Source organism: Phyllobates terribilis, unplaced genomic scaffold (genome assembly GCF_046119375.1).
Source record: "Phyllobates terribilis strain yellow unplaced genomic scaffold, ASM4611937v1 Scaffold_364__1_contigs__length_1914224, whole genome shotgun sequence".
Lineage (NCBI taxonomy): Eukaryota > Metazoa > Chordata > Amphibia > Anura > Dendrobatidae > Phyllobates > Phyllobates terribilis.
The window spans coordinates 237,808-261,165 of NW_027363124.1; the positions used below are offsets into that span (position 1 = coordinate 237,808).

The following is a 23,358-nucleotide window of genomic DNA, read 5'->3' on the forward strand; positions in this document are numbered from 1 at the left end:
GAATGGAGCTGCAGTTGTTCCCTGACTTTCCGTTCCTTCCCGATCAGACGATGGTTCGCAGTGGTCAGACCCCACGATCAGTAAGTGATCACTGAGCCTGTGGATAAGTGATAACTAAAGTTGACAAATCCCCAGGCCCGGATGGGATACACCCGCGAGTACTGCAGGAATTAAGTAACGTCATAGATAGACCATTATTTTTAATCTTTAAAGATTCCATAATAACAGAGTCTGTACCACAGGACTGGCGTATAGCAAATGTGGTGCCAATATTCAAAAAGGGGACAAAAACCGAACTTGGAAATTATAGGCCGGTAAGCTTAACCTCTACTGTGGGTAAAATCCTGGAGGGTTTCCTAAGAGATGCTATAATAGAGTATCTGAAGAAGAATAACCTCATGACTCTCTATACAAGTCATTAGTGCGACCACACTTAGAATACTGTGTTCAGTTCTGGTCTCCGGTGTATAAGAAAGACATAGCTGAACTAGAGCGGGTGCAGAGAAGAGCGACCAAGGTTATTAGAGGACTGGGGGGTCTGCAATACCAAGACAGGTTATTACACTTGGGGTTATTTACTGTGGAAAAACGAAGGCTTAGGGGTGATCTTATTACTATGTACAAGTATATGAGGGGACAGTACAAAGACCTTTCTACTGATCTTTTTACTCTGAGGCCAGAGACGGGGACAAGGGGGCATCTTCTACGTCTGGAGGAAAGAAGGTTTAATCATAATCACAGACGGGGATTCTTTACTGTAAGAGCAGTGAGACTATGGAGCTCTCTGCCGCATGATGTTGTAATGAGTGATTCACTGTTAAAATTTAAGAAGGGCATGGATTCCTTTCTTGAAAAGTATAATATTACAGGTTACAAAAACTAGATTCCATGATAGGGCGTTGATCCAGGGAACTAGTCTGATTGTCGTATGGAGTCAGGAAGGAATTGTTTTCCCCAATGTGGAGCTTAGTATTTGCCACAGGGTTTTTTTTTGCCTTTGTCTGGATCAACATGTTAGGCTATCGGTTGAACTAGATGGACTTAGTCTTCCTTCAACCTTAAAAACTATGTTACTATGTATGTAACTTGTTATCTTCAGACATCCCCTCTAAGCAATGGCGCACGCCAGCAGTGAAGGCGGGAGGAGGCGCTGGGTACAGGGAAGACTTTACCTCTGGGGGCCACATATAGGGCATGTGAGGGGTGGACACTTCCCGTATTCACCATTACTGAGCCCCCGCTCTGTACCGCTCTTATCTGAGTGCAGGAGACACAGCAGTCACTAATCAGCCACTCTCCGGCACTTGCAGCCGTCCGAGCTCTGCTGTGCCAGTTAGGGGTGAAGTTCGGGTCCTAGGAGGCAGCGACTATGCAGCCTGCAAAGCAGATCACAGCCCGGGTACCGCGTCTCCGGATAAATCTCCACCTTGTGAGCTGCTTGTGCAGCAGCCCCATGCAAGTCGCTCCGCTCTCCTCAGCCAGCTCCTGCTGAAGACTGAGCTCCTCTGCCCAATCTAGGAGCCCAATAGCCCTGATCACACCAGTGGTAGCCCAGTGCTGCTGGGGGGGGGGGGGGGCAGGGCTAGATCCGATTTACAGATAGCAAACTAATCAGCCCTAGATATTTCTAATAGCTGCAGAGCAGGCGACATAACTCTGACCGGTGTCCTCATAGACCTCTCCTCAGCCGGGGTCTAATAAGAGCAGTAAGATGGCCGTCATGGGGTCCATTGTTACATCTCGGCTGCCATAGAAACTCATCGGCACCATGATCGCGCCTCCCTCTCCGGTCTTATGTGCCTAAATGCTGTGAAAGCCACTGACTGTGTCATATAAGGGGTTAAGCTGCCAGGATCAGGGTTGGCTCCACTGCTGGCGCCTGAGGCAGGAGCGAGACTGTGTTATACCGCCACACGACTGACGCAGATCTTGTAAGAGCCCTGACTGCACCTGCCTGATGATAATGTGTCCTATAACGCGGGTCCTGGTACCAGACTGCCCTTTACATATTAATCATTAGCTGGGAACCAGTTACTTACAGGTTCTAGTTTCTGATGTGTTTCCAGGACCTGTAGTTATCAACATTTTACCCTTAAGGCCCAGTTATAATATTACTGCAACACTCTCACTACATATGAGCGTCCTGTACCTGTATACCTGCCCTGTGTGCGGCGCAAAAGTATATAACAAAATGTGTGTACACAAATACCTATCTCCTGAATGGTATTACTGCTAGATCTCCTGTACATAGAAATATGAGGTTCTTAGCGCACACTTTGAGCAAATTGTGCGAGCCCATCTGCCAACGTCAAGGCGACCTCTTCAGATGGGTCCCTACACTAACACTACACTAACTTACTAACTGGGACCACCATTTTTAATGTTTATTATTACTGTACTAATGCAATCAATTGTACCTGTTATAATTCATTTTTTTAATTAGTTTTATAATTTTTTATTACTCTTGTGTTTATGATAATGGTATTACTAAAATCCCTATACTTAGTGTTGATCCAGAAGAGGGCAAAAACCCCAGGACACCTTCAGCCAATTTGTGTCACAGGGGAAAAATTCCTTCTTGACCCCGAGAAAAGGCGGTCAGTCCTAGGACCCTGGATCAAATCTAATAATGTTATTACTAGTTATTAATAATTCTTATTAATATTACACAACTAATTGTACTGCTACTGTAGTTATTAGTATTTTAATTTAGGTTTGTGTACTTTTTATAGATTATATATTATTTATGTCCTGCTATCTTATTACTTTGCTATTCTAACTTTTCTATAACTACTTAAAATAATCAAAACAACACTATAATTATTTTTATATTCTTACTATTATTAACATCCTGCTATCTTATTACAGTATTATTCTACTTTCCTATCACTACTAATACTACCCTATACCTAGAGTGTTGATCCAGAAGAAGGCAAAAACCCCTGGACACCTTCAGCCAATTTGTGTCACAGGGGAAAAATTCCTTCTTGACCCCGAGAAAAGGCGATCAGTCCTAGGACCCTGGATCACACTGCTATTCTACCTACTACTATTACTACTGTTATTTTATTACTATTTTATTTATTTCTTACTATTATCACTAGTATTATTACTCTTATTACACTAATACTGATACACTACCACTATATTACACTATCCTGCTGTTATTTGGTGGTCTGATACTTACCAGCCGGTATTGCCGTATGTGATGTTATCGGCAGAGAGGTTCCAGCAGGATGGTCCACATGATGTTCCTCTTTCCTCTTGTGGCACCCCAGGGGTCTGGTTTCCACAGTAACAGCAATGTTATGTCTGAGAGCAGGTGGGAGGTCTCTTGGTCAGGAATCCTATGCATGCCACACCTCCTGCCCAGTCCTGGGAGGGGAAGAACTTCCCCTATATAAACCTAGGGTTGAGGCAGGGTTAGAGAGTTGAGAGGGAGAGTTCAGCCAGGAGGGCTGACAGGGAGCTGTGGCTCCGGCTGGGCCCAGCTCCTGGGCCATGCCAGAAGTAGAGACAGAGAAGAGAAGCAGCTATTTGAAGAAACATCAGGAGCTCTGTGGGAGCAGTGTTACAAGGAGTCAGGGGCTGGCAGCTGCAGAGCTCGCCCTGACTGAGAAGATTTCTTACCGGACCCAGAGTCCGAGGCTGTGGGGACTAACTCCTACCCAGCAGCAGAATCCGTCAGGCAGGGGATTCCAGGTCCTCTGGCCAAGAAACCCGAAGGCACGGTCACACGCATGGGACCAGCACCGCCGTAGTGGAGCGGAAGCTACTAGAAGGGCCCGAGTCACCGGCCATACGGGTGAGCACCACACGGTACACTCAGGGACGTGGGCTACTTATACCCGCCTCTAGCAAGGTAGCCAGAAGAGTACAGTTAGTTTGGGAGGCCTACAACTCCGCCTGGCCAGGGGAGATCCCATCTGCTCAAGGACTGACCAGGCCCCAATCGCTAGCCAGTACTCCGGGAGGGTCTATCTTTGTCACCAGTAAAGACCCTGAACTACACCGTACCGTCTCCGAGTGGTTCCTGCTACCCCCATCATCCACGTCGGCTGCCCTGAGGCCATACCCCTCCCGTTGGGGGTTATACTATCACGCTGCACAATCCTACCACCGGCCTCAGCGGTCTGCCCTGCAGCAGCAGCTCCTTAGCTGTACTCAACGGGTGGCGTAGTCGTCCAACATCTACCGCTGATACAGCGCCACTTAGTCTGACTCCCTGGGCACGGACCGGATCACCGCCACGAGACTACAACCCTCAAAAGATCCGGCTCCGGGCAAGCTCCCGCGTGCGCGATGCCGCGCGACGAAGGCCCAGGGGTGCGTCACTCTCAAATACCGGTTGATGTACTGGCGGAAGTTGGTCTGGTTCTCTTTCTTCCTTCTTGTTGTTGGGATCGGTTGTTTTCTTTTCTGGCCTTTGGCCGTCACTTCCCCCCTAGGGATCTTGATGTGGAGTTTCATCTTCTTTGCTTTCTCTTCTTTCTCTTCTTCCTCTTCTTCCTCTTCATCCAGGTAGGCGCACAGTTCTTTTAGTGTCTTCTGTCTTAAATCCATGATGTCCAGCTTTATCTTCTTTGCTGCTTTCTCCTCTTCTTCCTTCTCTTCTTCCTCGTCTTCCTCTTCATCCAGGTACTTGCGCCGTTCTTTTAGTTCCTTGCACCTTTCTTCCCTCTTCCTTTTCTCCCTGGCTTTATACTCTTCGATGCATCTTCTTTGGGCAATGGGGTTGGTCGGCATAAGGCGCTGGAAGAGAAGAGATGAAGTTAGGAGGCTACAAGGAAGATCCGAATACACAGCTACCTTATAGAAGAGGCCGTAGCGTTGCCCTGAGTCGTCTCACTGACCTCCTTCTTGTAGAGGGGAGAAGGGAGAAACTTCACACAATATGCCAGTCTCCTCAGCTGTTCCTCAGGACTGATGTAATCTGCAGAAAACACAACCAGATATTAGGAGCAATCCTCACCGTACAAAGAGGACGTATGTATGTTAAGACTGTCAGAAGGAGCTCACTGATGGATTCTCAGTTAACTAGTTCTGCAGCCAGCAATAGACAGTACAGCACAGAGGGTACAGGAGGCAAACTGTGCACAATTTTCAATAAAACTCAGAAAAACATTTACCACCAAGTATATGCATTAAAGGAAAGAAAATGTCCCCACAGATGAGTCTGTTTAATGAAAGCCCCAGAAAGCCATGTAACAAGAGTATAGAGAACGGTGAGTGAGTGATGGATACTACCTGCTCCAACGCTGGCAGAATACTCCATCCCCATGGTGTCCGCTGATATCTTCTCTTGTAGAAATGTCTCCACAATCTATAAAACCTCAGGAGGCGTCAGCAGAGGGTTTGGGGATTGGTGATATTTCTTTGGTCTTAGAAACATTGGCTATAAATAATTCGGGGGCTCTGCTGGGGAAAGGGCAAATTGGGAAATGTGTAGGATATTTACTGTTCTGTATCTGAGCTTCATTAAAGGGGAATTATCAGATGGAACAAGTCATCCCCTTATCCCTGGGCTCGGTGACGACTGATAGATCAGTGGGGTCCGACCGCGGGAAACTCCAGCAATCACCAAAAAAGGGCAGTGACCCCCATTAGAAGTGATGGCTGGATCCTTCCAGATGGGAGATGTGATGAGTGTGGCGCCCCCCACTGGTGTCTCAGCGTATCATGTGTTGGGGAATAATGACTTCTCCTCTGGTAAATGGGCTGATTCCTGTCAGTTGTGGTGCTGAGTGCGTGTGATGGGATGTGGCTCCGTCCATTATATTATATCACGTCTTATACCTATAATCTCTCGCTGATCGCAGGTGTCTGTCTTCACACTCAGATCAGATGGAACAAACTGACCACATAGGAGGTTTTTTTTTTTCAAATTCAAACCGAGCAATCCTATTGGCTGAGTATGACTGTCGTTACCATGGTGACAGAATTTTAAAGGGACAGAACATTAATAATGTATAATAGTGTATTTTACTACATATTTCACATAATAGTGGCTGATATATGGACCTGTACAGATAATATGTGGGCGCACACTTCTATAACTCCTCATATTTTTCATACAGCAATTTGGTGGTGCTGCAGAGATATTTTGGGCGTAATATAACTTGTGCTGGCAATTGATCATCTATAAAGTAGTCTGGTAATGTATGTAATGGTCCTAAGATTGTGGCTTTATGTTCAATACAAATCTAAATATTAATCAGACGTCACTGCTATTTGAAGGGTTTTTGTCCCTTTCCCTATGTCAGAGTAGTGTCACATATAGCTCGGATACGCTGCAGCCTTCAGAACAATGAGGTCCGTTGTGGCTTTTCCCTGCACATTCGGCCATTATATAAGTGACGGCAGCTGCGTTGTGTCCCTGCACGGCTGATAGCGTCGCTGTGCAGGGATTCAGTATGGTGGAGCTGCGGCTCTTTTCTTTTATGGGTCGATACAAGTCTTGTTCAGACATATAAATATGCCTTGATTACATTGTAGAAAAGAAGGGTGACATTACAGGAGTTCCATACATTCTCAGTGTAAGATCAGTGGGGTCGGACCCCCGGCACCAGGGAGTATACAGAAGGAGCTTGTGAATGTCTTACTTTAGTGGTCTTGTAAGCTCCTCATCCCACACTTTTCCTGTATAGGACATATAGCTTTTCTGTATACATAACTCTTATGTAAAAACAACATCCTCCATGCACATTTCTGTAGGTTGCCTGATGGTTCAGGTGTATTTACATCATTTTTTTCTACTGCCCGACCTAACAGCGTTAGCTTGCTCTTTTAGCAATCCAATTGTATAGTTTCACATTGGGGGCGATTGTGTCAGCAGCAGGTTTCATTGTGGGGTTATATAATGGGCACTATTTTTATAGGCTTATTTGGATATTAATGCCTTTGTGAATAGATACTTTGCTGCTACCTTGCTCTTTATTATATTGTGGTGGGCAGTCTGTAGTCATATATTGAGATTTTCTGTGACTAGTTGGGCATATATATGTGAGGATTAACCATATCAGTACCTTGCAATGGTTTTGTTATTCATTGGCGCAATTGTTGCTTTTTAGTGTTTTTTTTAACATGTCTTGTATGTTTAGTCTTTAATAAAATTCTATATTTTTGCTATTCCTTGGTGATCCCTGTCATTGCCTCCTTTCTTTCTCCTTGTTTCTTTGCATCTCTATTATGTAGCTGCAGGGTTAGGGGCGGCCGGTTCCTTGCAGGAATAGTTCTCAGGACGGGTGCGGTTTCTGCTGTAATAACTCATTCATGTGACCCATCAGTCATCACCCGATCAGCCGGGCAATGCTCAGCACAGGCCGCCGTCATCCCACTTCTCTACATCTATTATATAGACACTCCACAACTGCTCCTTCTCTTCACAATTCAGAAAGATTTTTTTTTTTTTTTTTTTATTTCCGCAGCCATGCAGTGACGCTAGGTAGGTGCAGAGCTAAAGGGAAACCCACCTCAGAAGAAAATTCTAGGGTCCTGATCACTAGAGATGAGAGCTTAAAGGGAATCTGTCACTAGGTTTTTGCCATATATTCCGAGAGCAGCATGATGTAGAGACAGAGACCCTGATTCCAGCGATGTGTCACTTTCTGGGCTGCTTGCTGGTGTTTTGATAAAATCTTTGTTTTATCAGTAGGAGGTTGTGACTAGAAGACTAGTAAACCCGCAACCAGGTATCCCTCATTTTTCAGGAGTGGTCCAAATTAAATAAAAAAGCGGTCTATAGGGCGCTAAAAGAATGAACACTAGAAGTGAAAAAAAATTTAGGACTAAAAAATAAATTTAATGAGCCCTTTCCACAAAGCGTTTCGATAGTGAACTATCTTCCTCAGGTGGTACATGGCGCGCTTTTTCTCCCTTTCTCTTTTCTCATTTTTCACAAGGTCTGTATAGCAGCCTTCTGCCTATGCACAGTGTACACAGAAAGCTGCCAATCAGTGGTGCAGCCGGTTATACGGAGCTCAGCATTCAGAGCACTGCTAGATCTGCAGTAGATAAAACTAAAATTTATCAAAACTGCAGCGAAATAAGGGACACATTTCTGGAATCAGGTTTCTGCCCTTACATCATGCAGATAGGATAGCAAAACCTGGTGGCAGATTCCATTTTAGAGCCATCGGATATTACCTTGTGACCTCTCAAAGGGGAACTTGATGTCTAGGATGGTTATTATTTTATGTCATGTGTCTCTTGATGCGGGATAACTTGTATGTAATGTGTTGTATGTTAGGTCTATGCACAGTACAAGTCCTTCAGTATAGGGTTACCTGAGAAGCGTACCCAGCATGAAGCAGGACTTGTATTATGTTTTGTCAGGGATGATTAATGTCTGAGTGCTTTATGCTGCGCTCTGCAGTCATCTCTCTGCCATCCTCCGTACACCCATCGCCGTCCTGTTCTCACACTTCTTTATTTGGCTTTTTTCTTGTGGTCGTAATATGGAGCATGTTGTATCCATAAAGCGGTCAGATTTGCCGGACCTCATGCTGTTCTGCCGAATCAGACCTAGATCATTATTGGGGGCTGGGGCACCTCCAATTCAAGACAGTAGACAAATCGTGTCTTGTGAGACTGCACGCTCCAGCACCCACAATACTGGAGCATCGGTTAGGTTTACACATATCCACCTGTTGTGTTTTCTTTTGGGACACAGCAGTTTGTAGAATTGTCATCATTAATGTTTTCTTTTTTTTATCTTTCCAGTATTACTGAAATTCAGAAAGATGTGGAGTACAGACTGCCAATCACCTTTAAGAACTTCACCATCAGCATCAATATATAAGTGACACCGGGTGCTATTGTCTTAGCTGAGAGATTACGTTGCATTTGTTGGGGTTATTAAATGTGAACCTAATGGGAATTAAAGGGATTGTCCTCTACTTTGATATTGATAACATCAGCATTGGGTATCAATATCAAATCAATGGGGTTCTGACAGCCCCCCAGAGAGGGAGCCGCATGCTCCTATTCACTTGTGAAGATGGCCCCCACTGATTCCATATTAATGACCTATCCAATGGGTAAGTGATCAATATCAAGGTAGTGGGCAACCCCTTAAAGAAAGCAGACCATATTAGGTACTTCTAGAATATCGTTGTCCCATGCTGTTGATAGACCCCACCGCGTGTAATCGGTACCCTACAATGACTTGTCATCCATAGTCATGTCTTGTAGCACTGGAGCCATTAAATGATGTTGCTTGGCGGCTCATGACGTCACTATAGATGATGTGTATTAATGCAAGTTGTTTAATTGCTACTAATAAGAAATCACTTTAAATCAATATGGAGGCTTATAGGGTCCTCTCAGCTTCCTTTTACATATGGAAGTAGTGGTAGAACAGTATCGTCGATTGTCCCTCCCCAGAAAAATGATCCTTTTTTTTTTTTGCAGAGCTCCGATGTGCCAGTCAAAAGGAAATGGAGTGTCTGCAGATTGGTGTGGGAGTGCAGAGGGGCGTGTCCGTGCACTTGAAAGGAGCTGTCTAAGTGCAGGGATACGCCCCAGTGCACTTCCAGACGGATTTGCAGATGTTTTCCACACTAGATTTGTCATGATGGACTCATCAGATCTCTTATAACACCATTACGATCATATGTCAAGGTGCTGACGTCCCTTTATGCCTTACGCTACGTGCCACCTAAATGGATTTTCCATTGAGATGAGATGAGGGTGTTGGGTATTTTCCCCGGACCTGTCACGTTTCTGTAGGCTGCAGTCATGTATCCCGCGTCTTGCTCTAATACTTTGTTTTTATTGCAGTTTACTTCCGCCACAATTTCCTCAAGACAAACCTCTCATCACAGTCTTTCCACCGATAAGACATCACCTGGTGGACAAGCAAGGCCCCAATGTCTCCTGTCCTTTACTACATAATGTAAGGAGACTTGGGAGATTGTGAGCACTGGACTTAGGAATGTTGTAATTTAACCTTTCAATGACTGAGGTGTTTTTTTTTATAAAGTGGATCTGTGTGGTCTCCTGACACATCTGTTTTAGTAATCTTATAAACCCTATAAAATCACAAATGTGCAGAATTTGTGTTTCAGACCACTGTGCAGTGCCTTTGAAGGCTATGTTCACACATTGCGTTTTTTTCAGCGTTTTTTTAATGCAAATTTTCAGCTGTGTTTTACAGTACAAGCAAAGTCTATGAGATTTCAGAAATCTCATGTTCACACCCTGGTTTTTGTATGATCAGTATTTTGTGATTTGCATTGTTTTTTGCTGAATAGAGCACGTCACTTCTTTCAGTGTATTTCACCCATTGAAAGTAATGTGCAGTGAAAAAACGCCTAGTGTGAACATAGCCTTACATCTAATTGACAATGGGGTGTTACCTTACTCCTTGTCCATGTCTAATCAGTTTGGACAGTAGGCATAATCACTACGACCAGGGGCCTGGCAGTGGCCAGTTGTCAATGTATCCACACATTTCCAGAAGATTGGCACAACGCAGAGGACCTGGGAAGAAGCGATGCCACGGTATTGTTACTTCATAGGGAATACACCTCTTTATTTTGGTAGATGAGGTCTTTGTCAAACACATCTTCAGCAAAGGAGAACGAAATGAAAGGATTAATGTATGTGTTAATGACCCGGTTCTGCGTGTGCTCTACGTAAAATGTGGCTGCAGATGGCTGTGCTGCATCGACACGTGAGGTTTGGGAGCCACCTTACATCTAATGGGTGGGGGTCTTACACTGAGGTCCCCACTTCAGACATTTCTGATATTTCCAGTGAATTTTCCAAGGAAGTTTCAGATGAAAATACCATAAGAAAATGTGGTCAACCTTGTTTTAGTTTTTTTTTTTTTAATATATAAGATTTTTAGTTATAGTCTTTGTTATGTTCACATAGAAGACCGGTGGGTTTTTTCTTTTTTAGTAACAAAGTATATACAGTGGGGAAAATAAGTATTGGATACACTGACGATTTTCCAAGTTTTCCCACCTACAAAGAATGGAGAGGGCTGTAATTTTTATCGTAGGTACACTTCACCTGTGAGAGACAGAATCTAAAAATAAAAAACAGAAAATAACATTTTATCATTTTTACATACTTATTTCATGCAATTATGCAAATTAATTATTTGATACAATAGAAAAACAGATCTTAATATTTGGTACAGAAACCTTTGTTTGCAATTACAGAGGTCAGACGTTTCCTGTAGTTCTTGACCAAGTTTGCAGACACTGCAGCAGGAATTTTGGACCACTCCTCCATACAGATCTTCTCCAGATCTTTCAAGTTTCGGGACTGTTGCTGGGTGCAGTTGTCCTGTCCCCTTTGCAGAAAAGCACCCCCAAAGTATAAGGTCTCCCCCAGCATGCTTCTCAGTTGGGACGGTGTTCTTGGGGTTGTACTCATCCTTCTTCTTTCTCCAAACACGGCAAGTGGAGTTGATACCAAAAAGTCCTATTTTGGTCTCATCTGACCACATGACCCTCTCCCATGCCTCCTCTGGATCACCCAGATGGTCATTGGCGAACTTCAAACGGGCCTGGACATGTGCTGGCGTGAGCAGGGGACCTTGCGTGCCCTGCAGGAGTTTAATCCATGACGGCATAGTGTGTTACTAATGGTAATGTTTGAGACTGTAGTGTCGGCTCTCTTCAGGTCTTTCTCAGAATCATCCTTATCCCACGGGTCGAGATCTTGCATGGAGCCCCAGACCGAGGAAGATTGACAGTCATCTTGGGTTTCTTCCGTTTTCTAATAATTGTGCCAACAGTTGTTGCCTTCTCAGCAAGCTGCTTGCATATTGTCCTGTAGCCAATCCCAGCCTGGAGCTGGTCTACAATTTTGTCCCTGGTGTCCTTAGATAGCTCTTTGGTCTTAACCATGGTGGATAGTTTGGAGTGTGATTGATTGAGTGTGTGGACAGGTGTCTTTTATACAGGTAACGAGTTCAAACAGGTACAATAAATACAGGTGAAGAGTGCAGAGTAGGAGGGTTTCTGAAAGAAAAACTAACAGGTCTGTGAGAGCCAGATTTCTTGCTGGTTGGTAGGTGATCAAGACCTCCAGGCTGTGTAAGGGCTATTTGACCAAGAAGGCGAGTGATGGGGTGCTACGCCAGATGACCTGGCCTCCACAGTCACCAGACCTGAACCCAATCGAGATGGTTTGGGGTGAGCTGGACCGTCGAGTGAAGGCAAAAGGGCCAACAAGTGCTAAGCATCTCCGGGAACTCCTTCAAGATTGTTGGAAGACCATTTCTGGTGACTACCTCTTGAAGCTCATCAAGAGAATGCCAAGAGTGTGCAAAGCAGCCATCAAAGCAAAAGGTGGCTACTTTGAAGAACCTAGAATATAAGACATATTTTCAGTTGTTTCACACTTTTTTGTTAAGTATATAATTCCACATGTGTTAATTCATAGTTTTGATGCCTTCAGTGTGAATGTACAATTTTCTTAGTCATGAAAATACAGATAAATCTTTAAATGAGAAGGTGTGTCCACCTTTTGGTCTGTACTGTATATATACACTGCTCAAAAAAATAAAGGGAACACTTAAACAACAGAATATAGCTCCAAGTAGATCAAACTGTCCACTTAGGAAACGACACTGATTGACAATCAATTTCACATGCTGTTGTGCAAATGGAATAGACAATAGATGGAAATTATTGGCAATTATCAAGACACCCTCAAAAGAGTGATTCTGCAGGTGGGGACCACAGACCACATCTCAGTACCAATGCTTTCTGGCAGATGTTTTGGTCACTTTTGAATGTTGGTTATGCTTTCACACTCGTGGTAGCATGAGATGGACTCTACAACCCACAGAAGTTGCTCAGGTAGTGCAGCTCATCCAGGATGGCACATCAGTGCGAGCTGTGGCAAGAAGGTTTGCTGTGTCTGTCAGCGTAGTGTCCAGAGGCTGGAGGTGCTACCAGGAGACAGGCCAGTAAACCAGGAGACAAGGAGGGGGCCGTAGGAGGGCAGCAACCCAGCAGCAGTACCGCTACCTCCGCCTTTGTGCAAGGAGGAACAGGGGGAGCAATGACAGAGCCCTGCAAAATGACCTCCAGCAGGCCACAAATGTTCATGTGTCTGCACAAACGGTTAGAAACCGACTCCATGAGGGTGGTATGAAGGCACGACGTCCACAGGTGGGGGTTGTGATCACATCCCAACATTGTGCAGGACGCTTGGCATTTGCCACAGAACACCAGGATTGGCAAAGTCGCCACTGGCGCCCTGTGCTCTTCACAGATGAAAGCAGGTTCACACTGAGCACATGTGACAGACATGACAGAGTCTGGAGACGCAGTGGAGAGCGATCTGCTGCCTGCAACATCCTTCAGCATGACCGGTTTAGCAGTGGGTCAGTAATGGTGTGGAGTGGCATTTCTTTGGAGGGCCGCACAGCCCTCCATGTGCTCGCCAGAGGTAGCCTGACTGCCATTAGGTACCGAGATGAGATCCTCAGACTCCTTGTGAGACCATATGCTGGTGCAGTTGGCCCTGGGTTCCTCCTAATGCAGGACAATGCCAGACCTCATGTGGCTGGAGTGTGTCAGCAGTTCCTGCAAGATGAAGGCATTGAAGCTATGGACTGTCCCGCCCGTTCCCCAGACCTGAATCCGATTGAGCACATCTGGGACATCATGTCTCGCTCCATCCACCAACGTCACGTTGCACCACAGACTGTCCAGGAGTTGGCGGATGCTTTAGTCCAGGTCTGGGAGGAGATCGCACAGGAGACCATCCGCAACCTCATCAGGAGCATGCCCAGGCGTTGTAGGGAGGTCATACAGGCACGTGGAGGACGCACACAATACTGAACCTCATTTTGACTTGTTTTAAGGACATTACATCAAAGTTGGATCAGCCTGTAGTGTGTTTTTCCACTTTAATTTTGGGGGTGGCTCCAAATCCAGGCCTCCATTAGTTAATAAATTTGATTTCCATTGATGATTTTTATGTGATTTTGTTGTCAGCACATTCAGCTTTGTACAGAACAAAGTATTCAATGAGAATATTTCATTCATTCAGATCTAGGATGTGTTATTTGAGTGTTCCCTTTATTTTTTTGAGCAGTGTATGTATATGTGTGTGTATATATATAATTTTTTTTAATTTTTTTCAATACATATTTCACTTTGGAGCTGACATAAGTCATGGACATGGGCTCTGTATCATGATATGTCTCCAATTTAGCAAATCTAGATCATGAAAGTAACTCTGTGACCTGCCATGTTGTCACCCTGAGTAATATGCTATAGGTATCATTACTGAGTCATATAGTGATGAAGTGATTGACAGTTGCTCCTGCTTTCTATCGAGCGTCTCTCCTGCTCTCTCTCTCGAGCGTCTCTCCTGCTCTCTCTCTCGAGCATCTATCCTGCTCTCTCTTTCGAGCGTCTCTCCTGCTCTCTCTCTCTAGCTTCTCTCCTGCTCTTTCTCTCGAGCGTCTCTCCTGCTCTCTCTCTCTCGAGCGTATCTCCTGCTCTCTCTCTCGAGCGTCTCTCCTGCTCTCTCTCTCAAGCGTCTCTCCTACTCTCTCTCTCGAGCGTCTCTCCTGCTCTCTCTCTCGAGCTTCTCTCCTGCTCTCTCTCTCGAGCGTCTCTCTCTCTCTAGCGTCTCTCCTGCTCTCTCTCTCTCGAGCGTCTCTCCTGCTCTCTTCTCGAGCGTCTCTCCTGCTCTCTCTCTCGAGCGTCTCTCATGCTCTCTCTCGAGCGTCTCTCCTGCTCTCTCTCTCGAGCGTCTCTCCTGCTCTCTCTCTCTCGAGCGTCTCTCCTGCTCTCTCTCTCGAGCGTCTCTCTCTCTCTCGAGCGTCTCTCCTGCTCTCTCTCTCTTGAGCGTCTCTCCTGCTCTCTCTCTCGAGCGTCTCTCTCTCTCTAGCGTCTCTCCTGCTCTCTCTCTCTCGAGCGTCTCTCCTGCTCTCTCTCTCTCGAGCGTCTCTCCTGCTCTCTCTCTAGCGTCTCTCCTGCTCTCTCTCTCGATCGTCTCTCCTGCTCTCTCTCAAGCATCTCTCCTGCTCTCTCTCTCGAGCGTCTCTCCTGCTCTCTCTCGAGCGTCTCTCCTGCTCTCTCTCTCGAGCGTCTCTCCTGCTCTCTCTCTCTCGAGCGTCTCTCCTGCTCTCTCTCTCTCGAGCGTCTCTCCTGCTCTCTCTCGAGCGTCTCTCCTGCTCTCTCTCTCGAGCATCTCTCCTGCTCTCTCTCTCTTGAGCGTCTCTCCTGCTCTCTCTCTCTCGAGCGTCTCTCCTGCTCTCTCTCGAGCGTCTCTCCTGCTCTCTCTCTCTCGAGCGTCTCTCCTGCTCTCTCTCTCTCGAGCGTCTCTCCTGCTCTCTCTCTCTCGAGCGTCTCTCCTCCTCTCTCTCGAGCGTCTCTTCTGCTCTCTCTCTCGAGCGTCTCTCCTGCTCTCTCTCTCAAGCGTCTCTCCTGATCTTGAGCGTCTCTCCTGCTCTCTCTCTCTCGAGCGTCTCTCCTGCTCTCTCTCTCTCTCGAGCGTCTCTCCTGCTCTCTCTCGAATGTCTCTCCTGCTCTCTCTCTCGAGCGTCTCTCCTGCTCTCTCTCTCTCAAGCGTCTCTCCTGCTCTCTCTCTCTCGAGCGTCTCTCCGGCTCTCTCTCTCTCGAGCTTCTCTCCTGCTCTCTCTCTCGAGCGTCTCTCCTGCTCTCTCTCTCTCGAGCGTCTCTCCTGCTCTCTCTCTCTCGAGCGTCTCTCCTGATCTTGAGCGTCTCTCCTGCTCTCTCTCTCTCGAGCGTCTCTCCGGCTCTCTCTCTCTCGAGCTTCTCTCCTGCTCTCTCTCTCGAGCGTCTCTCCTGCTCTCTCTCTCTCGAGCGTCTCTCCTGCTCTCTCTCGAGCGTCTCTCCTGATCTTGAGCGTCTCTCCTGCTCTCTCTCTCTCGAGCTTCTCTCCTGCTCTCTCTCTCGAGCGTCTCTCCTGCTCTCTCTCTCTCGAGCGTCTCTCCTGCTCTCTCTCTCTCGAGCGTCTCTCCTGATCTTGAGCGTCTCTCCTGCTCTCTCTCTCTCGAGCGTCTTTCTAGCGTCTCTCCTGCTCTCTCTCTCGAGCGTCTCTCCTGCTCTCTCTCTCTCTCGAGCGTCTCTCCTGCTCTCTCTCTCGAGCGTCTCTCCTGCTCTCTCTCTCTCGAGCGTCTTTCTAGCGTCTCTCCTGCTCTCTCTCTCTCGAGCGTCTTTCTAGCGTCTCTCCTGCTCTCTCTCGAGCGTCTCTCCTGCTCTCTCTCTCGAGCGTCTCTCCTGCTCTCTCTCTCGAGCGTCTCTCCTGCTCTCTCTCTCTCGAGCGTCTCTCCTGCTCTCTCTCGAGCGTCTCTCCTGATCTTGAGCGTCTCTCTTGCTCTCTCTCTCTCTCGAGCGTCTCTCCTGCTCTCTCTCTCTCGAGCGTCTTTCTAGCGTCTCTCCTGCTCTCTCCAGCCCTTGTCTGCTTGATCGCTGATACTGCCATACTTTGTGGTCTGTATACACTGTGTTCCAAATTATTATGCAAATAATATTTTCTCAGATTTTCCCAAATTACCTATATGAATTGCAGTCATTGTAATTTTCCAGTCAAATAACTATTAGAGTACAATGGAAAGGTTTTTGTACAAACTGCCTATGATAACAGGATATTTTAAAAAAAACAAAAAAAAACTCAAACTGCACTCAAAATGCATGTTCCAAATTATTATGCACAGCAGAGTTTTCAACCTTTTCATTTTAATAAAGAACAAAAAAATGGTCATTTTTGAAATTATAAGCATTAGCAGGTTATTACAAACTGAAATCAAACAGTTTTCAACTCAAAACTTTATTCTAGGTGATGTTACATTTTCACATAGGACCGCTTGTTCGAAAGGAGCTTCTGAACTCTCTCGTCCATTGAATTTGTCAGGTTTTGGATGTTTTCTGCTTCAATTGTTTTGCATGAGGACAGAATACCCTCCCAGAGCTGTTGCTTAGATGTGAGCTGCCTCCCGCCATCATAGACACTCCTTTTGATGATGCTCCAGAGGTTCTCAATGGGGTTGAGGTCAGGGGAGCATGGGGGCCACACCATAAGTTTGTCCCCTTTTATGCCCATAGCAGCCAGAGATGCAGATGTGTTATGCGCAGCATGAGACGGGGCATTATCATGTATGAAAATGATCTTGCTGCGGAATGCACGGTTCTTCTTCTTGAACCATGGAAGGAAGTGCTGTTTGAGAAACTCAACATACATTATGGAGTTCATCTTTACCCCTTCAGGGATCCTAAAAGGGCCGACAATCCCTCTCCCCATGATTCCAGCCCAAAACATTACTCCACCTCCTCCTTGTTAGCGCCGTAGCCGTGTTTGCATGGGGTGTCCATCAACCAGCCATCCTCTACTCCTTCCATCTGGACCATCGAGATCATTTCATGCAGGAGACGAATGCCAAGAGTGTTCAAAGCAGTCATCAAAGCAAAAGGTGGCTACTTTGAAGAACCTAGAATATAAGACATATTTTCAGTTGTTTCACACGTTTTTGTTAAGTATATAATTCCACATGTGTTAATTCATAGTTTGATGCCTTCAGTGTGAATGTACAATTTTCAAAGTCATGAAGATACAGAAAAATCTTTAAATGAGAAGGTGTGTCCAAACTTTTGGTCTGTACTGTATATATATATATATATATATATATATATATATATATATATATATGTGTGTCTCATAAAATTAGAATATCATCAAAAAGTTTATTCATTTCAGTTCTTCAATACAAAAAGTGAAACTCATATATTATATAGAGTCATTACAAACAGAGTGATCTATTTCATGTGGTTGTTTCTGCTAATGTTGATGATTATGACTTACAGCCAATGAAAAGACAACAGTCATTGTCTCAGTAAATTAGAATAATTAAGAAAAAAACACCTGCAAAGGCTTCCTACGTGTTTAAAAAGGCCCCTTAATCTGTTTCAGTAGGCTCCACAGTCATGGGGAAGACTGCTGACTTGACAGATGTCCAGAAGGCAGTCATTGACACACTCCACAAGGTCCCAAAGTTCCAATTTTAATTTGGGAATCAAGGTCCCAGAGTCTGGAGGAAGAGTGCAGAGGCCACAATCCAAGCTGCTTGAGGTCTAGTGTGAAGTTTCCACAATCAGTGATGGCTTGGAGAGCCATGTCATCTGCTGGTGTAGGTCCACTGTGTTTTATCAAGACCAAAGTCAGCACAGCTGTCTACCAGGAAATTTTAGAGCACTTCATGCTTCCCTCTGACGACAAGCTTTTTGGAGATGGAAATGTCATTCTCCAGCAGGACTTGGCACCTGTTCACACTGCCAAAAGTACCAATACCTGGTTTAAAGACAACAGCATCACTGTGCTTGATTGGCCAGCAAACTCGCCTGACCATAACCTCATAGAGAATCTATGGGGTATTGTCAAGAGGAAGATGAGAGACCCCAGACCCAACAATGCAGAGGAGCTGAAGGCTGCTATCAAAGCAACCTGGGCTTCCATAACACCTCAGCAGTGCCACAGGCTGATCCCTCCATGCCACGCCGCATTGATGCAGTAATTGATGCAAAAGGAGCCCCGACCAAGTATTAAGTGCATTTACTGAACATACATTTCAGTAGCCCAACATTTCGGATTTTAAAATATTTTTTTAAGCTGTTATAAAATATTCTAATTTACTGAGATAATGACTTTTGTGTTTTCATTGGCTGTAAGCCATAATCATCAACATTAACAGAAATAAACACTTGAAATAGATCACTGTGTTTGTAATGACTGTATATAATATGAGTTTCACTTTTTGTATTGAAGAACTGAAATAAATTAACTTTTTGATGATATTCTAATTTTGTGAGAAGCACCTGTATATCTACACTGACCACAAAAAGTTAGGGATATGTGGCTTTCTGGTGAAATGTATGGAAAATGTAAAAAGTTCCCTCTACAGTAATATATTATAATACAAGTAGTGCGTTTAAGTAGGAGCATGTAACGGTGATTTCCTCATCTCAAACCATTTATTGAAACAAATGCCAACAACAGTGGTGGGTATACCCCAACAAAAAATGTCAATGTCTCAATAACTTGTCATGTGGCCTTGAGCAGCATCAATTACAGCTCGACAATGAATTCTCCTGCTGTTCACAAGTGGAGTTATTGTCTGCTGAGGCATGGCGTCCCACTCTTCTTGGAGGGTGCAGGGCTGTGGAGTCTGAGTCGGTGTCTATTTTGGTGGAGTCGGTATAAAATGGACCCACTCCGACTCCTAAAATATAGAATAAATTGGGTACAGCAGTACAATACAGGATGTGCTGTAAATGTTTCCATAAGAATTAGTGAAAGTTATGAAATGTCCTATAAATGTCTGTTCTGTTCCTGATCTAAGGATCTCGGCTTTTAGTTCAGATGAATCTGTGCTGCACTTTATGTACACGCTCAGTAGTGACCAGGGCTGTGGAGTCAGAGTCGGGAGTCGGAAGTTTGGCTTACTGACACCACAGCCCTGGAAAGGGCGGTTCTCAGGTCATTGAGGTTCTGGGGTACAGAGTTACGAGCCTCTACACAGCGACTCAGCTGATCCCATAGGTTTTCTATGGGATTCAGGTCTGGAGAAAATGCAGGCCACTCCATTTGAGGTTCCCCTGTCTCCAGCAGCCATTCCCTAATGATGCAACCTCAATGAGCTGGAGCCTTGTGATCCATGAAGATGAAATTAGGCCTGTGTTGTGAATGCAGAGGGACAATGACAGGATTAATGTTGTTATTCAAGTAGTAGGGGCTGTTTAATACCAATTCTAATTGAACCCCAAATTTTATTGGGCGATACATGGATCAAACACCTGATGTGAATTTTGCCATTAAGCTCCTTGTTAGAGAACAGCAAGTTGTGCAAAAAGTACTGAAACATTGAACAGTTGGACATGTGCATTCAAAAGTTTAGAGAAGGTCACATTAAGTTCACCTGAAAAGGTTAGAGGGCATTTTAGATTCATCCTGAAATTTCACCCAAAAGCCAAATATTCCTAACTTTTTGTGGGTAGTGTATATACACACACATACATATACATGGTGGTAAAAATAGTATTTGATACACTGCCGATTTTGCAAGTTTTCCCACCTACATAGAATGGAGAGGTCTGTAATTTTTATCGTATATCCACTTCAACTGTGAGATACAGAATCTAAAAATAAAAACCAGAAAACCACATTGTTTGATTTTCAAATCATTAAATTGCATTTTATTGCATGGAATTAGTATTTGATTTCCTACCAACCAGCAAGAATTCTGGCTCTTACAGACCTGTTAGTGTTTCTTTAAGAAGCCCTCCTACTCTGCACTCATTACCTTTTATTAATTGCACCATATAAACCTGTATAAAAGACACCTGTCCACATGCTCAATCAATCACACTCCAACCTCTCCACCATGGCCAAGATCAAAGAGCTGTCTAAGGACACCAGGGACAAAATTGTAGACCTGCACAAGGCTGGCATGGGCTACAAGGCAGTAGACAAGGAGCTTGGTGAGAAGTCAACAACTGTTGGCACAATTATTAGAAAATGGAAGAAACACAAGATGACTGTCAATTCTCCTCGGTGTAAGGCTCCATGCAAGATCTCGCCTTGTGGGGTAAGCATGATTCTGAGAAAGGTCAGGAATCAGCCCATCACTACACAGGAAGACCTGGTCAATAACCTGAAGAGAGCTGGGACCACAGTCTCAAACAACAGCACATGTCCAGGCCCATTTCAAGTTTGCAAATGACCATCTGGCATGGGAGAAGGTCTTGTGGCCAGATGAGACCAAAATAGAACTTTTTGGTATCAACTCCACTCGCCGTGAGAAAGAAGGAGGATGAGTACAACCCCGAGAACACTGTCCCAACCGTGAAGCATGGTGAGGAAAATTTCATACTTTGGGGGTGCTTTTCTGCAAAGGGGACAGGATGACTGCACCATATTGAAAGGAGGATGGATGGGGTCATGTATCGCGAGATTTTGTCCAACAACTTCTATCCCTCAGTAAAAGCATTGAAGATGGGATGTGCCTGGGTCTTCCACCATGACAATGACCCGAAACACATAGCCAAGGAAACTAAGGAGTGTCTCTGTTAGAAGCATTTCAAGGTCCTGGAGTAGCCTAACCAGTCTCCAGACCTGAACCCAGTAGAAAATCTTTAGAGGGAGCTGAAACTCCAATGTTGCCCAGCGACAGCCCTGAAACCTGAAAGATCTGGAGAAGATCTGTATGGAGGAGTGGGCCAAAGTCCCTGCTGCGGTGTGTGCAAACTTGGTCAAGAACTACAGGAAACTTCTGACCTCTGTAATTGCAAACAAAGGTTTCTGTACCAAATATTACGTTCTGTTTTTCTATTGTATCACATACTTATTTCAATCAATAAAATGCTAATTAATTATGTAAAAATCATACAATGTTATTTTCTGGATTCTTCTTCTGTCTCTCACAGTTGAAGTATACCTACGATAAAAAAAAAAAAAATACAGACCTCTCCATTCTTTGTAGGTGGGAAAACTTGCAAAATCGGCAGTGTATCAAATACTTATTTTCCCCACTGGATATACACAGCGGGTGAAATACTCACACTTCACCAATTTTCTAAGTAACTATGTTGCTAAAGGTGCTATAGGCATGAAATTCTCCCCAGATATCAGTAACAGACCATCCAATCCACATAGGCAAAGAAATCAAACAATAGATGTCCATAAATTAAGTTATGTGTAATAATGAGAAATTACACGGGGAAAAAGTATTGACTATGCTTACTGAAATGTATTTAATACTTCGTACACAAGCCTTTGTTGGTGATGACAGCTTCAAGATTCATCCTGTATGGAGAAACTAGTCGCATGCATTGCTCAGGTGTGATTTTGTCCCATTCTTCCACACAAACACGCTACAAATCCTGAAGATCCCTTGGGCTCCTTCTATGAACTCTGAGCTTCAGTTCCTTCTATAAATATTCTGTTGGATTCAGGTCAGGTGATTGGGTGGGCCAGTTTAGCAGCTTTAATTATCTCTCTCTGAAAACAATTGAGCGTTTCCTTGGCTGTGTGTTTGGGATCATTGTCTTGCTGAAATGTCCACCCTTATTTCATCATCATCCTGGCAGATTGCAGCCGATTTTTATCAAGAATGTCTCGTACATTTATCCATTCCTCCTTCCTTCATTAATATGAAGATTGCCGTATGCTGAAAAGCAGCCCAACACCATGATGTTCCCACCTCCAAACTTCACTGTTAGTATGGTGTTTTGGGGGTGATATGCAGTGTCTTTTGGCCTCCAAACATGGTGTGTATTATGACATCCAAAGAGTTCAATTTTGGTCTCATCTGACCAGACTATATTCTCCCAGTATTTCACAGGCTTGTCTAAATATTGTTGAGCAAACGTTAAACACGCGTCAACATGCTTTTTGTTCAGCAATGGAGTCTTGCGTGCTAAGCGTGCATACAGACCATGGAGGTTGAGTGCATCACTTATAGTTTTCTTTGAAACAATTGCTGATTCTTGATCTTTCTGTAACTCTCCACAGGTGGTCCTTGGTCATGGACAACTCTTTTGATAATTAATTTCACTCCTCTGTTTGAAATCTTGCGGGGCCGGTTTATTATGAAATTATGTTCTTTACATTTCTGGATTATGGCCCCAGCAGTGCTCACTGGAGCCTTCAGTAATTTAGAAATTCTTCTGTAACCAATACCGTCAGTATGTTTTGCAACAATTAGGTTGCGGAGGTCTTGAGACCGCTCACTGGTTTTACCCATCATGAGATGTTTCTTGTGTGGCATCTTGCTAACGAGACACCTTTTTATAGGCCATCAGTTGAACCACCTAATATTATTTTTCACTAAGTGGCAGGATGGGTTTCTAATTACTGATAGATTTCAGCTGGTGTCATGACTTTCCATGGCTTTTTGCCTCTCTCTCTCTTCATGTGTTCAGTACCTTTTTCCTGTGTCATTTCTCATTATTACACATAATTCATGGACATCTATGATTTGATTTCTTTGCCTGTGTGGACTGGATGGGTTGTTACCGACATCTGGTGAGAATTTCATGTCAATAGCACCTTTAGTAATATATTTACTTAGACAATTGGTGACATGTTCAATACTTATTTCATCCACTGTATGTGTATATTAATATAGAATTTTTTTTTATTTTTTAATCCAGAAAAGAATCTTCAAATTGAGCCAATTCTGGAGTCAAAGCGACAAGCATTATTAGATAAGGTAAGCCACTGTGGATGGGGCTGACATGGCAGGCGCAGTCTTTACGGCAGGTTTGGTTCATTTGTGGATTGTGCTAAGGAATTCTGACGATCTCACCCTTGCTATATTGAAGTTGGTGAAATTCACATTGATAATCTGCTGTATTTTCA

At 44.5% G+C, this 23,358-nt stretch overlaps 1 protein-coding gene across 1 annotated transcript in view; it reads right to left on the bottom strand.

The window, feature by feature from the left end:
- Nucleotides 1-22,741, bottom strand: part of LOC141222893 (uncharacterized) — an 85,910-nt gene extending 63,169 nt beyond the window's left edge. Inside the window, exons 1-3 of the mRNA XM_073666726.1 lie at nucleotides 22,729-22,741; nucleotides 4,854-4,933; nucleotides 4,480-4,752 (exon numbers count right to left, since the gene is read on the bottom strand). Of these exons, the coding sequence (XP_073522827.1) occupies nucleotides 4,480-4,752; nucleotides 4,854-4,933; nucleotides 22,729-22,741 (366 nt within the window). The remainder of the gene's footprint in view (nucleotides 1-4,479; nucleotides 4,753-4,853; nucleotides 4,934-22,728) is intronic.
- Nucleotides 22,742-23,358: the final 617 nt, after the last annotated feature.